Source organism: Lynx rufus, unplaced genomic scaffold (genome assembly GCF_022079265.1).
Source record: "Lynx rufus isolate CCGP_SWC_20201006 ecotype Redwood Valley unplaced genomic scaffold, mLynRuf1.p SCAF_4, whole genome shotgun sequence".
Taxonomy (NCBI): domain Eukaryota; kingdom Metazoa; phylum Chordata; class Mammalia; order Carnivora; family Felidae; genus Lynx; species Lynx rufus.
The window spans coordinates 8,753,760-8,771,625 of NW_025814856.1; the positions used below are offsets into that span (position 1 = coordinate 8,753,760).

The 17,866-nt window shown below is 50.9% G+C and overlaps 1 protein-coding gene across 3 annotated transcripts in view; it reads right to left on the reverse strand.

Annotated features, from left to right (window-relative positions):
- The window catches only part of CACNA1A (calcium voltage-gated channel subunit alpha1 A), a 211,479-nt gene that overhangs the window by 170,570 nt on the left and 23,043 nt on the right, over positions 1 to 17,866 (reverse strand). For all 3 annotated transcript variants that reach the window (XM_047094938.1, XM_047094939.1, XM_047094940.1), the window contains exons 2-3: positions 3,107 to 3,212; positions 375 to 514 (exon numbers count right to left, since the gene is read on the reverse strand). In XM_047094938.1, coding sequence (XP_046950894.1) covers positions 375 to 514; positions 3,107 to 3,212 — 246 coding nt within the window. The remainder of the gene's footprint in view (positions 1 to 374; positions 515 to 3,106; positions 3,213 to 17,866) is intronic.

Sequence of the window (17,866 nt, forward strand, 5' to 3'; positions counted from 1 at the left end):
GGTTCAAATTCCAGTTCCGCTAGCTAGGTGGTCTTAGGACAGTTCATATCTGCGCTTCGGCTCTCCCTGTGGTCACAGGGGAGTATTAAGATTTCCTGATTCGTTGGGTCGTCGAGAAGATTGAATGAGAACGCACGTAAAGCTCTTTGGAAGCTGTCAGCTCCCCCTAAGCCCTAATTCTAACTGTAGCCGAAAGCATCTGCTGTCGCAGGCAGCCAGGCTCCAGAGGTGGGTGCGAGAAGGCTCTAGACGCATATCGAAGAAGAACACGGGGACTCAGCCCTTCCTGAGCCCAGCCTGACACGCCAACCGTTATGGGTCCCAAGTCTTCTTAGTTCGAGATAATTCTAAGAGGCACAGCATCCGACACTTACCCTGTTAGCACCACCACGAAGTCCATGACATTCCAACCATTCCTTAAGTAAGAGCCTTTATGGAAGGCAAACCCGAGGGCGATGATTTTAATGCCGGCCTCGAAACAAAAAATTCCAATGAAGTATGGTTCTGTGTCATCCTGGAAGGGAGAGAAGGTCAAGGTCAAGGTCTTTGGCTGGGCAGAGGGTGGGCTGATCAGGGACCCCGCCCACCCGGAGACCTCTACCCGTTTTCCCTCACCTCTCCTACCCCACCCCTGCACTCACTGTCCCCCAATGCAACCTGCTTGGAGTTGTCTTGCCTGAAGGCTCTTGCAAGGGAAGCCGAAGCATGGAGAAGGCACCCTCCTTCTTTCCCTTCGGCCAGCCTCACCTATCACTTGGCCAAACAGAATTGCTTGCTCGGACCTGTGCTGACAGCCACTGGTCACAGGAGTTTATTTTTTTTGTATTATTTTTTTTAATGTTTATTTATTTTTGAGAGAGAAAGTCAGGGACAGAGCGCGAGGTTGGGGGGGGGAGGGGGTGGGGAGGAGGAACAGAGAGAGAGGGAGACACAGAATCCGAAACAGGCTCCAGGCTCTGAGCCGTCAGCACAGAGCCCGACGCGGGGCTCGAACTCACGGACCGTGAGATCACGGCCTGAGCCGAAGTCGGACGCTTAACCGACTCAACCGCCCAGGCCTCCCTAACTTTTAATTAATTTAAATGAAATCACAAGACATTCAGCGTCTCAGCCACACTGTGCAGAAAATTCTACAGGAAAGGACTGGTTTGGAATGTTTGTCACACGCATCACTCAACACCTTTAAGGTTGGACCCTGTACACCAACCTCACTCCCAAATCTGACATTCGTGATGGTTCTCAGCTGGTATGCACCAGCACAGCTGTTCAGGTTGTGAAAATATTGGAATAATACTTCTGTATTTGCTGGCAAATGGCCAGTGCCCTGGCTACCAGCCCCCGTTCTGGCTTCCAGCTGATAGTCTATAACCTTTGAAATTAAGCTATAATCTCGGCTCCATCAGAGCCCCTACACGGATGTTTTCCAATTTGTTACGAAGTTTCTCAAGCTTCAATCCCTTGCATTTTGCCTTCACGATTCTTTCCATATCTCCTTGCCAGGCTACCATTTGCTTCCTATTTTTCCAATTGACTCTTTTTGCTTAGCTTCATCTTAAGCAAAACCAAAAAAAAAAAAAAAAAAAAGTCCTGAAATCATAGGTTTGCCGGGTTAGTGATATTTTTTAGAATACACATGATAATTCATAACTATTAAAATTTAGATGTCTTGAGACCCATCCATACTTTGTGGATTAGGAATGAGTGGATTCTTACATCCCCCTACCTACCCTTGAGTCATTACGGTGGTTCTGAAAAGGTGACAGAAAGGAAAGAAGTCTCTTTCACTGCACTGTGGGAATGCCAGGAGAGGAACCAGCGGGCTTGGGGATGGGTAAGGGGATCGAGAAGGATCTTGGTGCTAGTTTACAGCTCCGCAGAGTTACCAAATGAGTAACTTTTTTTTTTTTTTTAACCCCCAGAGCTGGCATCCATGATAGGAAACACAGAGGACAGAAGAACAAAGCCAAATGACATCATACACAAACAACCAGGCTAACATCAGAATGTGGGACGTTCCTTAGGGCAACCAGACTAGTTTCTGCAATAAGTCAAGGGTAGGAGGGAAAAAAATAATGGCTTTAGATTAAAAGGCTTAAGCGATGTTACAAAATCGAGTCCCCGCTTGGATCCTGGTTTGAACAAACCAACTGCAAAATGCTATTTCTGAGACGATCGCGAAAATTCGATTCCTGACTGGTCTTAGATGATTCCAAGGAACCACTGTAAATCACGTTGGGTGTAAAAATGTCACTGTGGTAATGTAAGAAAATGCCCATATTTTTAGCAATGCAAGACTTCAATGAATTGACAAGTTGTCTGGGATTTGCCTTAAAATATTTTGGCCAGGAGAGGTGCCTGGGTGGCTCAGTCGATTAAGCGTGCAACTTCAGCTCAGGTCATGATCTCATGGTTTTTGAGTTTGAGCCCCACATGAGGCTCTGTGCTGACGGCTCGGAGCCTGAAGCCTGCTTCGGATTCTGGGTCTCCCTCTCTCTGCCCCTCCCCCACTTGTGCTCTGTCTCTCTCTGTCTCTCAAAGATAAATAAACGTTAAAAAAAATAAAATATATATATGTATATATACATATATACACACACGCACGTGTATATATATACGTACGTGTGCGTGTATATATATATATATATATATATATATATATATATATATATATTGGCCAGAAAAGACAAAACCGATGAAATAAAAGGGGACAGAGGACACGAATAAGGCAAAATCTTGACAACTGTGGATCTGGGTGATGGGTTCATGGAGGGGTTCATTGTACCGTTCTCTCCATTTCCACATACAGTCGATCTTTGTCACAAGAATTTTGTTTCTCATACGACGTTCCTGTGGCCAGCGTGGACATCCGTCACCCGCTGCCCTCCTGGCTGGCACCAGGTTTTTCAGGTCTGGGGGGTGAGGAGTGAAGGCATCTTGCTCCCCAGATTATCGGTGTTCACGAATTTAGGGGTCCCAGGTGGGAGGCTCACGGTCCAGCTCCTGACTCCAAGTCCGAGAGCCCGCTCTGCCCTCTGCTCCCACGGCCACAGCAACTTGCCTCTCAAGCGAAAGAGAGACCCCCTCAAGACAGGGAGACATCACTCACCAGTCGTTCAGACATGGGGGTCTTGTCATCGTCAGGCAGGTGCTGCTCCAGGGCAAGGACAATGCAGTTTGCTATGATGGTGGCTAAAATCATATATTCAAAGGGAGTACGGAGGAATTAAGGAAAATCCTTCCAACTTGTTCAGGTGCACAGCAAAACTCGGCAGAGGGTCAGGGGGGTCCCCATACACCCCCTGCCCCCTCCCCCATTCTCAACACCCCCCCCCACACACACCAGCACAGAGCATTTGTTACACTCAATACACTCACAGTGAGGCATCACTATCACCCCAAGTCCAGAGCTTACGTCACGGTTCACTCTCGGCGCCCAGCATTCAGGAGGTCTGGACAAGTATACAATGAGACGTATCCACCGTGAGATGTCCTACGGAGTAGTTTCACTGCTCTAAAAACCCAGCAGGTAAGTTTGTGAGAAAAACGCAGACGTGATTCCTCTACCGCACCTCCAACATCCAACGAAAAAATATTAATTCAGCACCCACTGGGTGCCAAGCCCTGTTCTGGGCAGTGGGGACACACCTTATAGCCAAACAGACAAAAATCTCTGCCCTTGGGGCACCTGAGTGGCTCAGTCAGTTAAGCATCGGATTCTTGATCTCGGCTCAGGTCATGATCTCACGGTTCATGGGATCGAGCCCTGTGTCGGGCTCTGTGCTGACAGCATGGAGCCTGCTTGGGGTTTTCTCTCTCCCTCCCTCTCTGCCACCTCCCCTGCTTGCATTGTCTCTCTCTCTCAAAATAAATAAATACACCCCCCAAAAAAATTACAGTAGTCAGGTCTGACACCGAAAGCGTGAGTTAACAAAAGAAAATACAGATAAACCAGACTTCATCAAAATTAAAAACTTTTGTGCATCAAAGGCCATTATCAAGAAAGTGAAAAGGCGATGCACAGAATGAGAGAAAATACTTGCAAATCATATCTGTGATAAGGGTCTGGTATCCAGAATATATAAAGAACAATCACAACTCAACAACAAAAAGACAAACAGTCCCATTAAATAATGGGCAAGTGGCCTGAATAGATATTTCTCCAAAGAAGATATTTAAATAGCCAATCAGCACACAAAAAGATACTCAATATCCTCAGCTGTTAGGGAACTGCCAATCTAAACGCAATGAAATACTGCTCCATAGCCACTAGAGGAAAAAACAAAACAAAACAAAACAAAACAGAACAGAAATCAGTAAGTGTTGGCAAGGATGTGCGAAACTGGAACTTCTGTGCATTGCTGTTGGGAACGTAGAGTGGTGCAGGCTTTTTAGAGACAACCGTTTGGTGGTTCCTCAAAAAATATATATACAGAATTACCGTACGATCCAGCGATATATATCCTGGGGACACACCCCGGGGGATGGCAAACAGGGCACCGAAAGGCACACTCATGGCAGCAATACTCTCAAGGGCCAAGAGGTGGCAACAACCCCCACGTCCCTCGGTGGAGGAGCGGGCGAACACAGCGTGCTCTGTCCCCGCAGCGGAATATTACTCCGCCAGAAAAATGAAGTGGTAATACACGCCACAGTGTGGACGGACCTCAAAAACGCAAATGCGGTGTGAAAGAAGCCAGACGCAAGAGACCGCGCGGGGTATGATTTTGCGCAAGGAAAACGTCCAGAACGGGCAAATCGATGGAGTCAGGAAGTAGACCGGTGGTTGCCAAAAGCTAGTTTGGAACTAGACAGATCGTGTCCAAGAAACACTACGAACGTACTAAATGCCACTGAATTCGTCACTTAAAAATGGTTAATACGGTCATGTGAATTTCACCTCGATACAAAAAAAAACCAAAACCAATGTGGTGGTCAGGGCAGGCCTCTGGGAAGCCGACCTTTCAAGATCTGACATAGGGAAGGGGTAGTCCACGCGGCTATTTCCAGAGGTACAAACAGTCCAGGCCCAAACTCCTTCCTGCATCGCGGGGACGCTCCTCTGGGTTGACGAGGCCGCCAGAGTCCCGCTGGAGCGTCTGTACTTGGGGAGGGTCTGTCCTGCTCTGTTCACATTAAGGCCTGATCTGCTGATCAGGGGGTGAGCCGGGATGTCTCGTCTCCCTCCCCGCCTCATGCCAGACCCACAGAGGCACCCCTGACCAATCTCTGAGAAGGGGGTTACAAGCGGGTCACGTGTAAGGAAACGGACGTCGTGGGGAAAGCCATAGGGTGTCGTCGGTTACTCTGGAGCAGAGCTCCCCTACCTGCGGTTCACTGCAGGGCGATGAGTAGAGCCCTGGCCTCCACCCACCGGATGCCAGGAGCATCCCCCCCTCTCCAGCTATGACAACCAAAAATGATCTCCAGATAGTGCCAAGTGTCCCCCAGGAACACGGAAACCCACTGTTCTGCAGAAGGATCAAAGAGCAGGTGTTGGTGAGGTTGGTCACATGAAACCGCTGGGCTCCTCCCAGTTTTCTATGTTGGAAGCTTAACTTGCCTCGTTCCCTCTTTGGGCCCTGAAGTTAGGTCTGGCATTTGGGGAGCTCCATCAAACCAAGGGATCTTATAGGCTGGACTCACTTTCCAGGTGGGGAGAAGAAAGTCTGAAACAGACAACCCGAGAGCAAGAGTCTAAGTAAACCAGGAAAACCAGGCCTTCTTTGTCACCAGCCTCGGCCTTTGCCTCCAGCTCACAGCGGCTGAGCTGCGCTCCGTGCACACTCTGAAAAGCAAATCTGACACTCAGGGCAATTTGGGGAGCCAACAAAAGCCGGCCCTGCCGACGAGCGCCTCTGATTGGCTTCCTGCCTCCGAGCTGACAGTCATTAGGAGCACAGAGAACAAAGCTGGGCTGTGTTGCACAAATACTCCATTCTGCCTCACCCTGCAGCCCAGAAAATAAGAGACAATATTTGTATACAGAGAAGCAACGCCAAGCCCTTCCCTGGCCTCCCCTCGCTGAGGCTTCTGAAGCCATGATTTGAATCTGATGATTTCCCTTCCCTTCCCCGCCAACTAGCTCCTTGCCCGCTTCGGCACGGAGCTGCCGGCTCCCTCCTGGCGGGGAGGGGGGGAGGGGGTACGTGGCCTCCTGCCCCTTAACAGCTGGGATGTGACTTCCTTTCCATCAGACTTGAGCTGAGGTTCCAGGAAGAGTCCCAGAAGACTGGCAGCAAGCAGCATCTTTCTGGGCTGCGTTCTCAGGGTTTCAATTGCCCAGTGTCGCCTGGATTTCAGACCCGGGGCCCTCTGGGTATGGTGATGAAGCCTTAGTCAGCATGGGGGAGAAGAGGAGGAGGCTGCCCGCTCCTACCTTACTTCTGTTTCTTATTTCTCGTCCAACGTGGCAGTACTGGGTATCAGGTGTTACCTCCTTCCCCCTCCACGCACACACAGGCCCCACCAACGTCCACAGACCTGCCCCAGAAGGGACCCCGCGACGCTGACCTTATACCCTCACCGGCTGCCTCCTTCAGGAACGCAAAGTCTCGGGCCCCTCGCTGACCTGCTGAGTCAGAAGCTGCATTTTAGCAAGACCTTCAGCGGCGGGGGGGGGGGGGGGGGGGGGTCTGTGTGCACACCGAAGTTTGGGAAATGCTGCCCTAGATCTATTTCAGAGGTGGGAGGGGAAAGGTAACTGTGGTTCTGAGTCATCCCCAAAGAGGTGGGGGCTCCTCTTTCTCCTCCACTTCCTGACCCCAGGAGGAGAGTTCAGGAGTCCTGGACCAGCCTTCCGCTCTCACCCAGGCTAGGGGAGCCGGTAAGAAACCCAAGATCTTGAAGAGAGAACAGCAGCACTGAAATGGGACAAGCATGCAACAAAGAAAACTCCAGCTTAACTGACATGGAAGGACTCACAGCGTTCCCACGGCCCCCATCTCACTCAGAAGAAGAGCAGACCCCGCATGACCTGCCCGCATCACCTCCCCGCTCTCATCTCCTTCCATCTCCCCTTGTTCCGCCAGCTGCAGCCACAGTGGCCCTCCTCCGTGTTCCCCAAACACCAGCCACGTTCCACCGCAGGACCTTTGTACCTGCTGTCCTCTCTCCTGGAATAGGCTTTCCCCACAGACCCAAATGGTTCCCTCCCTCACTTCTTTCAGGTCTTTCCTCAAAGGCTGCATTCCCACTGAGGACTTAACCCCCTTGCCCTGCTTCCCCCCCCCCCCACCTTGGCCCCGGTCCCCAGTCAAACATCTGCTCCGTTTGCCTTCTTTATCTTGTTCACCGTTTGTCTGCCTTACTAGACTCAATGGCAGCAGAGATTTTTGTCTACTTTGCTCACGGCTTGGTTCTCAGCACCTAAGAGAGCATCTGTTTTATAGTAGGTGCTCAATAAACACCTGTATGAGGAAGGAAAGGTGGGTAGGTCCTGGTCTTTGCATCTCTCCCCCCACTTCATTGCATGCCAAGTCTCGATGGGCACGTTAGGCACACGATCAGCTTCTTGAAATATGCACTGATGTGGTTGGCATGCAGACACAAAGATGGGGTTCTGGGCTCTCGGCACGGGAGCAGATGCCTTGCCCCAGGCAGAAGTCAAAGGTAGTCCAGGCAGGGGGAGGTGAGGTTTTCTCAGCCCAACCCCAAGTCGTGCCCGATCCTCCCAATTTAGAAAGCCTGGGTTCTAACTCACAGCTGCGGTGAGCAATGCCTCTGCTCGCTGCGCTGAGCCTTCCTGCTCCCCGATTGGTTCGGGGAGAAAGCACCTGTGTCAGCGGGATCCAGAATAATCAGCCAGCCAGCCGAAGAGGCCAAGGCGGGCGGGGCGGGTGGCTGGTGGGGGGGGGGGAGAGAATGTGGGGAGAGGAGATGAAAGGAGAGAAGCATCCCTGATGGGAGGAAAAGCTGGCTCCTGAAATGCTTGTGGAAGTCAGGACAGCAAACAGCCCTGCAGGCAAGGGCAGATACACAAAGCTCCGCCCACAATTTGATCAGGACCCACAGAGGCCCCAGCAAGGGGCTGCGTGTGACACTGAAAATGACCAAGTGATTCTTCCCAGGGAAGAAGGGCTGCGTCTGCTAACAGGAGCTCCAGAACATCAAGGAAAATCAATCTGCAAAGTGTAGGCCTGGCTGAGGGTTCCAGCCCCTTAGCAAGACCTTGCAGAATGTCTAAGTCGTTCACTCTTCTCTTTGTGAAGCCCCATCCCTATCTCATTCCCAGCCTCCTGTGGTGGTTGTGAAAATCAAATCGGGTTTGTTAACTCGTCAAGACCTTTTCTCTATGACGGGGTCTGCCTGATGTTCTGAGGAAACGGATATTTCAGTGAGTCAACCAAGCAGTTGAACTTGTGTGGAGAAGCCAAAGGGACCTTATTTTTGTGTTCGTTCCGTGCTCATCACAATTACCAGGAAAAGAGCGGGGGGTACCAGGGTGCTCGATGTATGGGTTTAGGACATATTCCTTGCTTCGCTAAACAAATGCCACCATTTAACTCGGCGATATGATAAACTATTATGGGGCCATTAACAGGCACAACAACCATAATTACAGCTGCTGTTTATCGAGCGCTTCACTGGGCAGACATCGTGCTAAGCATTTTACACTCGTTTCAGTTAATTCCTTGCAACAATTCTACAAGGTGGGTTCTGTTGCAAGCCCCATTTTCCAGATAGGGAGATCAAGGCTCAGGGAGGTTAAATAAATTGCTCAAGATCACACAGGCTATACCGGAAGAGCTAAGGGCTCACCCCAAGATCCATGCTTGTAAGCTGGTGGTCCCCAAAGACCACTCAACTGCTTACCCTTATTAGAAGGGGGATAGTTTTGTCTTCACTTGAAAACTGGACTTGGGGCACACCTGGGGCCTTAACCATATGGATGAGACCAATGGATTAGACCTCACCTGCGTCCCAACTGCCACCATTTAACGTAGTAACGATCAACTATTGCATGCTAATCCATGCCCTCAGAAACCCATCCCAAGTGGGTTAGATTAATGAAAATTTTAACCTCCAATAACCCAAAGAGTCTGCAGTTCTCAGACACGGGGTTCAAAGTCTCCAACGCACAGTACCAACCAAAAATCAAGCCTAGGAAAGGGCGTTACACGAGCTGATCAGCTCGAGACTCTAGTGGTGAGGACGCATTAACAAGGGCAACTCTGGGTACTGCCCGGGATGTTTTCAGCACCGCGGCCAGCGACAAGCGGTGAAGTTTAATTTCACATCCACCCCAGACAGTACAAGCCTGGGGCAGAGCAAGGAAACCCAGCGTCAAGTATTAACACTCTCTGCGACATTTGTAAAGATCTACATTTCACATCTGGGGTAGAGACAGAAAAAAAAAAAAAAAAGATTCATTATGTCACCAGGAAAATCAGATGAAGAGAAAATTAAAAACCCAACACCAAATAGGTGTGATGTGTCATTTTTTTAAGTTTATTTATTTTGAGAGAAGGAGGGGAGGAGGGGCACAGAGAGAAGGGTTTGGGAGTCAGACGTGGTTTGGAGATTTATCTTCCTTCTCTGAGCCTCAGTTTCCTCATCCATAAAATACAAAATGTAGTGCCTACCTCATAGGGCTGTGTGAGAACAGAATGAGTGGACACGGACAATACACTTAGAACAGGACCTGGCATTGCAGTACGTGCTCAATAAATGTTGAGTGTTTAGTTACAATTTACTCTGGTTCCTGCAATGGAATTTAATATTAAGAAAACATGTTTGCAAAAGCAGAAGATGGGGTGCATCTCATTGTGATCATGCAATCGATGCTTAAATTATTATTTTTACCGTAGGGGCACCTGGGTGGCTCAGTCGGTTAAGCGTCCGACTTCGGCTCGGGTCATGATCTCACGGCTCATGAGTTCGAGCCCCGCGTCGGGCTCTGTGCGGACAGCTCGGAGCCTGGAGCCTGCTTCCGATTCTGTGTCTCCCTCTCTCTCTGCCCCTAGCCCACTCGCATTCTGTCTCCGTCTCTCTCAAAAATAAATAAACATTAAAAAAAATTTTTTTTAATTATTGTTTTTACTACAATTGCAGCGACGAGTATTATAAGCCTTTCCTGGTCCTTTTTACCGATGTAAGTCTCGGTCTCTTCCCTTCACTGGAGGCCATCAACACCTACTCTCATCATGGGATTATACAATGTGACTTTGTGTGTGTGTCTGGTGTCCTTCATTCAGCGTCATGTTTCTGTGCGTCCCAGCACTTTGTTCCTTTTTACAGCTGAGTAGTATTCCTTTGTAAGGATGCGCAGTGCAATTCCTTTATCCATTCACCCACCGATGGCTGTTCCAGTCTCTTGGCTACCCAAAATAAGTAACTTAATAGAGACAAAATGCAGATTCACGTTTGCCGGGAGGTGAGGGAAGCAACTGCCTGATGGGAACAGGATTTCCTTTTCAGGGTGGTGATTCGGAATAATGAGAATATACTAAATGCCACTGAACTATTCACTTTAAAATGTTTAATTACATGATAGAATTTCTCAACAATTTCTTCCATCTGTAAAAAAAAATAAAATAAAATAAAAACAAGAAAAAAAAAAAGTCTTGCCGGTTCGCTCCTTTTCTTGCTCCTAGATTCTCCGAGGTTCCGCGGTAATGTGTTTACGCGCTCATTCTCTCCTCTGAGCCATGAACTATGAACAGAAACCCCACCCAGACAGCCTCCAAGATCTTTCTTTTTAAATAACAAATGGGTTCAGTTATAAAAGGAATACGTGCTTATGGGGTTTTTTTTTTCCATTTTACAATTTATATCGTGTCATTTAAAAAGTGAAGAGCCCGTACCTAAGCCCACTGGCCACAGATAGCCCACCACTAGCAATTTGCTGCTTATTTTTCAGATTTTTCCCTACATGCATTCTTTACACTACCTGCTGTCTCTTCCTGAGTTACTCTTCCCCTAAATACGGGCAGGGCTCATTCCCTTGCATCCATCAGGTGGCACAAAAACATCTTCCCAGCGAGGTTTCCCTGGGCTCCCAGATCTAAAGTCTCCGCCCGGCCAACATCACCATCCCTCTTCCCTCTTTGTTTTTTGCTATTTTTTAATTTTTTTAGCACCTTATCGCTTCAAACTACACATTTTATTTGTTTGTCTTACTGCCTCAGTCTCTTACTGGAATGTCAGCCCCTTCGGGGGCTTGTTCTCAGCTGGGTCCCCAGCATCTAGGGCCCATCACACACCAAGCGCTCGATAAATACTACCGAATGAGTGAAAGCAAACGTACGACATTGCATTTTCCCTTTTATGAAAACGGGATGGTGCTACGCAAGTTCCACCACTCGCCGCGCCCCTCACCACACTGGACACGTTTTTCCCTGTTGGTACATTGTCTCTTCCTCTTTTAAAAGGCCGTGCGGTATTCTTGCGAAGGAACGCCCCATCATTTAATATTCCCCTAAATGCTTCCAGTTTGTCTCCCTGACAAGCAGAGCTGTGATGAATAACCTGACCATGCAATCACATTCCCTGGGATGTCCCCTGTGTCCAGGGAGGCCTTCTCCTCACGTGTTGTACTGTCGCCCTGGGCAGTGAAGTCCTGCATTTCCTGGCGTCTCCTCTGTGCATTTCATCTACCCCTTGGCTTAAACGCAAACTTGGAAATTCCCTGTAGGCCATCAACTCCAAGGCCAAGAGGACCACCAGCAGCTTCAAATTAGTCCCCAAGAACGAAAGGGAAATCCAGCCCAGGGAGAGGTCTGCCATGATTGCCCCCAAGGAAACCCAGTGAGGCCACGGAGAAGGGCCCCAAGAAGGGTCGAAAAAGCCAAGACGTCTCCATGAAGGTTCCCTCCCCCCAACCAGTGCCACTGGGCTCAGCAGGAAGTCCAAAGTCCAAGACGGAAAACAAAAGCTGAGAGCAAGACTCTGGTGGAGCTGGTGACTTTCTATGACCTTCCATTTCCATTGGAAAGACCGTCCATTCCTTCTTAATCACTGGAAAACATCCCTACCTCCTCATCAGTAACCGCTGTCAACTCCAGCCACACGTGCCTAGAAGCGACACCAGCCACCTTCAAAATACCTTTGCCCAGCACCCTCTCCTGCCTCCGTCTCCTTCCTTGCCAGCCTTGCACAGGTTGGCTGTGTATCACACAATGATACACATTTCCCTGCATTTCCTTCCCTCCTGGAAAGAGCCCACCCCCGGATGAACCACACCAGTTGCCTTTCCCGTGCTTCAGATCAGTGATCTGGGCTGATGATGTTAAACTCATGATCTTAAATTCGAGAAGTCTAGCATCCTAGGTGGGAGAGAATACCAGGGCATACTGGAGCACTGCTAGGAATGACCCAATTTAGGGAAATTAATATCCTCCCATCATTAGAAACCCCACCCCTGTCTCCAAATTTCCCTCCGGCCACCAATCCATTTCTCTGCTCCCCTTCATAAAGAAGGAGTTGGCTTCACGCGTTGTTCCCACTTTTCCACCTTGATTTTTCCCCTCCCCTCCCCTCCCCCCTGGACTGGCTTCCGCCTCCATCACTTAACCAAAACCCTTCCAGTGAGGATCACCAAAGACCTCCAGGCTGCCAAATCCCAGGCCCACCTTTCTGTGCTCGGATTCCTTGGCCACACATTCCTTTTGTGTTTCTTCCTGTCTTCCTCTGCCTCCCCACTCCTCTTCTACTCCATCTCAAAGCGTTGGTCTTCTCTGGGGCGCGGCCCTAGCTAACCTCTTCTCTACCCATATCCGCCTTCTAAAGGCCTCATGCATTGGGATATGTTGTGCCATCCTCCTATGCCCTTCCCTCTCCCCCCAGTATCTATCCACTCATCACTCTCCTTGGTGTCCTGGGAGAGGCAAGGTTGGCTCTTGGCTCCTCTTCCTACTTTCCAGGTAGGTTTGGTCAATGGGAAGCACCAACAGGAGACCAGAGGGAAGAAGGAGGAGTTCATCCCGTTTCCTCCCTACTACAGCTGGGTCCCGTTGTGCCTTCCCACAAGCACCTCCGACCGCACGGAACTGTATGTATCCGTTTCCGAGGGCTCCCATGACGAATTACTACACACCGGTGGCTTGAAACAACAGAAGTCTATTATTTCAAAGTTGTAGAGGCCAGAACCCCCCAATTAAGCTATCGAGAAGACAGAGCCGCCTCCGAAGGCTCTAGGCTTGGATGCTTCCTTGCCTCCTTCAGCTTCGGGGGGCTCTGGGCATTCCCCAGCTTGTGGCCATATCACTCCATCCTCTATTTCTGCCTTCACATGACCTTCTCCTGTGTCTCTCTCCCCCCGCCTCCCCTCCTAGGAAGCCTGGTCATAGAATTTGCTCACCATCACATGCTCAGCACCCCTTCCAGTGCCAGGCACCTAGCAAAACCCCAGTCGATGTTCACTGAACGAGCCAATGAATCCACATCCACATTTCCCTCTACATCTCCAGAGCAGTTCTTTCTGCGCCTTCCAATCTTCTGTCTTTTCTCTTCCAGCTCTCTCGGCTGTTGGGCTGGCAGCCCAAGTCAAACCGACTTTCCAGAAAGTCCCAAGCCCCCGATGCGACTCCTTCACCTGCTCCCCGTGCCCTCCCCCCGCATGTTTGGGTCTGTCTGGCCTTTTCCTCTGAAGCTTCTCCTTGAAGCTTCAGCATTAAAAATAATAATAATAAACCCACATATTCTATGCCTCCAAGAGAAGCTTTTACTTTTGCAAACTCTATTGATTTAATCCTAGAGGCTGCTGGCGGCGGTCCCAGGAGCTTAATCAATACGACAACACCCAGCACGGCCGGAACATCAGGGAACCTCAGCCAAGACCTTCTGCTTGGGTCTTCACTGACCCTGACTGAAGCTCTCGCAACGAAGGAGAGAGATTTACAGTAGGGCACAGGACATTTGCCATCGCTCCAGGATCCTGCTTAGGTGAGCACAGGGAAATGCCTTCAAGCTTGAGGTGCTTTGGAGCTGTTCGTTAATTTGCCACTACAGCTGAGTCCCAGGGGGGCTAAGCAAGCAAGAAGCCAAAGATAACAGAAACCCCGCAGGTTCCAGAACCTGAGTATAACATCCTGGTGGGATGACCAGGCAAAGGGGAGGTGGGGAACAATAAGACGAAGGGGGGAGAATGAAAACTTGAACGAGTTGAGACAGGACTTCCTTGACCCCGCAGCAGATACTAAGGGATCAGGGAAAGAGAGGGAGAAGGCCACGGAAGAAGGAGGTTGAGGGCGACTGAATCAGTGCCCAGGGTTTTAGAGGCCACTCATCTGCTTGAAGGAGCGGTCCAACAGTGCTTTGCAATACCTTTGGTTTTCCAAGATGCAAAAACAGGGAGAGGAAGGGGACGCCCTACAGGAAGAAAGCAGAGGGGAGTATTTGTTAACTGGCGTAAACGCACGTGAGTGTACATCACACCCCCGAGAACGCCGTGCTTAGATATTAGCCCGGGCACACCGACGACGAGGTAGTCCGGCCCCGGTATTCTACATCCTGCCATAGTGACAAACGCCTCCCGAATCTCGGCGGCCGAAAGCACCACAGGGCTCTTTTCTTGCTCGTGCTATGTGCCCACTGCAGGTGGGATGGGGACTCTGTTCTGCACCCCACCCTCTCCCCAACACCTAGCCCGAGGGAGGCTACATCTGTGTGCCTGAGTGAGAGCAGGGGCAGGCAGAAGGAACCGTGGTGAAAAGATACAACGGCTCTCAAAGCTTCCGCCCAGAAGCGACATGTGTCGCTTGTCCTCGCATCCCGTTGGCCAAAGCAAGTCGTGTGGCCATGCCCAAGTTCAGGGAGGCGGGGAAAAGCACACTCTGCCGTGTGCCCACGGAAGAACCAGCCGTGTTAGCTGAGCAGGGGGAAGGATCTCTGCTCAGGGACCCGAAAACGACTTGCCCAAAGTCAAGCAGCTTCAGAGCTGGCAGAGGGGGGATCAGGGGTCAGGACCGTACGGCCCCACGTTCTTTCTTTAAGTGCTACGGCCTCTTGACCGGGGCACGTGACAGAAGCTGAGAATAAAATTTAGGCAACGCTAAGGAGAAGCATCAGCGGAGGCAGGGGGAAGAAGGGGCGAGGAAAAAGAACGCTTCGGCTGAGGAAGAGACACAAGGAGCCAGAAAGTTTAGAGACCGTAACACATCACAAACATGGCGAAAGGGGGTGGGGGGGGGAGCTTCCCACTACTCTCAGGGAGCTCAACAGCAACAGGGAATGGAGAGGCCACTCCTATGAGGCCACACAGGGGCACAACCACGAAGGGAACCCAAATGCTTCTTGTTCTTTCCCTGAAAGCCGCCCAGCAGATGCTACTCGGGGCTACAGCAGCCCAGGAGGCCGAGGCCAGGGCTTGCCAGGACTCCCGTCGGCCGCACTGTCCCTCCCTGGACATTTTCCTGCCTGGTTCTGGGAAACCTGGACCGGAGTCGGATGCTGTCCCACCACGGACGGTGCTGGCTTGTTCCTTCTGACCACGCCTTCCCCCCCACCCCCAACCCCTAGGCACGCTGAACGGGAAGGGTGACAGATTCTGGTGCCACCACGCACCCAGCCAGTACGCGGGAGGGAGCTCCAAGTAGATGGTAAGCCGGTTCCGCCCCAGAGCGAGGCTTCTGGAAAGCACTCACCATCGCTGCCAACGCACCATGGCCGTCGCAGCTGTGAGCACGTCTCAGGCACCGCCTAAGTGCTGTCTGCACGTCGGTTCCCTGAGCCTTCTTCTCCTATCTGTCCAGAAATCCTACTGGTCAACCTTCAGATTATATCCCGAATTGGTGGTTGCCGGGACCTGGAGGGAGGTGGGGTGGGGAGTGAGTACTACCGGGTATAGAGTTTCCTTTTTGGGGAATGAAATGTGAGTCTCAGTAGAGGTGATGGGGGCCCCACGTCGTGAAGTCCCAAAGGCCACTGAATTGTACACCTCAAAGTGGGAACTTTCATGTTACACGTATTTCGCCACAGTAAAAACATCTTTTTAAGTTTATTTATCTTTTGAGAGAGACAGAGTTATGTGCATGCAGGGAAGGGGCAGAGAGAGACAGAGAGAGAGCGAAATACCAAGCAGGCTCCACACTATCAGCACAGAGGTCAGCTCAGCACCCAATGAGGGGCTCGAACTCATGAACCGTGAGATCATGACCTGGGCCGAAACCAAGAGTCGGATGCTCCGCGGGCTGAGCCACCCAGGTGCCCCCACGGTAAAAACATTAAAAATTTTTTTTTGCTAGGGTCCAAACACTCTTCATTATGTCCACAGCCAACATTTTGGCCCTGCCCCCACCTGCCTGGACCAGAACAGTCACTTCCTCCCGAGTGTTTCACCCCCCTACGGTGGTCGGAGGGACCTGTGAACATCTGAGTCTAGTCACAACCCTCCTCTGTTCAGAACCCTCCTCGGCCCCCACCTCACTCACAGCAAAAGCCAAAGTCATCCTCACGGTCCACAAGGCCACGCCCAACTGTCCTGTCCTCTCCCCGCCCTCCCTTCTGCCCACTGTCCCCTTTGCTCCTCCCTTTCAGCCACGCCAGCCTCCTCGCTGTTCCTCAGATATAGCACACATGACCCTACCTCAGGGCCTTTGCATACGCTCTTCCCTCTTCCCCCAGACACCGCCATGGCTTCCTCCTTGGCTCAAATGACAGCTCCTCCTCCTGGAGGCCTTATCCAACACAGCAACTGGCCTCCCCATGCCCTTTCCTTGCTGTTTCTCCCCGTTGCCCTTATAATCTTCCACAGTACTGTGCAATTAACTTGTTATTTTGCTCCTTGTTCATCCCATGTCTCTCCCGGTGAGACCGCAGCCCCAAAAGGGCAAGGACTTTTGCCTGTTTCCCGTGTCTAGAAGAGTGCCTTGCTCACTACATGCAGTCCTAGGACGCAGACACTATTTTCCAGACATTTTATAAAGCAGGAAAACAGAAACCCAGTATCAGGCACGCAGTGAGTAATGGAGGACCAGTCACCAAGCTCATCCTGATTTCACAGCCCTGGTTCTCAGCCACCGTGATTGTTCTTTTCAATACTCACACAGCAAGGATACACTGAACACCTACTAGGGGCCAGGCAGCATCCTAGGCGCTAGAGATGTGACAGGGGACGACGCGGGCAGAGCTCAGAGCTCATGGAGGTGACACTGTCCCTGGCTCAACATTTTCCTGCCCCAACTCTCACCCACCTTTACATTTGGGACTGACACCATTCTGCCCCATGGTCTGAGATGCTCCAAGACGCGGGCTGGGTATGCGATCTAAGCCACCTCCCCGTGGTGCTTCTAGGCCAGCTTTCATGACAGTTTGTCACTGTATGACATATGACATCACATGAAGGCACGACGACTCGTCAGCCCCACTGTCTTCACAACGGACGGGGATCCCCGTGAACTCAGGGACCTCATGATGGATTTCTCCCCATCCCATGTTTGCAGATTTACGGGTGAACGGGGAGCCCGGAGCCCCTTTGTCTGACAGGCAGCCCCTGATTTCTCCACCCCAGACAAATCCTCAGCTCTCTGTCCCTGGAACCTGAGACCTCAGCCCCTCCCTTGAGCTGTGTTACAAATTTTGTGGTGGCTTTTTTTTTTTGCCTTCCATATTTCACTCTGGACGTAGACAGTTCTTGCCCAAATGTCACCTGCATTCCAGCCACGTCCACACATCCCTGTACGTTGCGATAAGTGCTACTGAGGAATGATGGGGGAGGACGGGGTGGGGGGGGGGAGGCCTGATATCAGGACGCCCCACATGTCCCGCTGGCCCGGCACGCTCTCCTGAAAGACCGGAGCAAAGGAGAGCAAGAAAAGCTGGCTTTGTAAGTACAGGAGGGTATAAACAAAGGAATACGGAAAAAATTGCCAATACATAACATCAGACCTCGGCAAACTGTGGTCTTCGCAAACTAGGGCCCGTGGCCTGT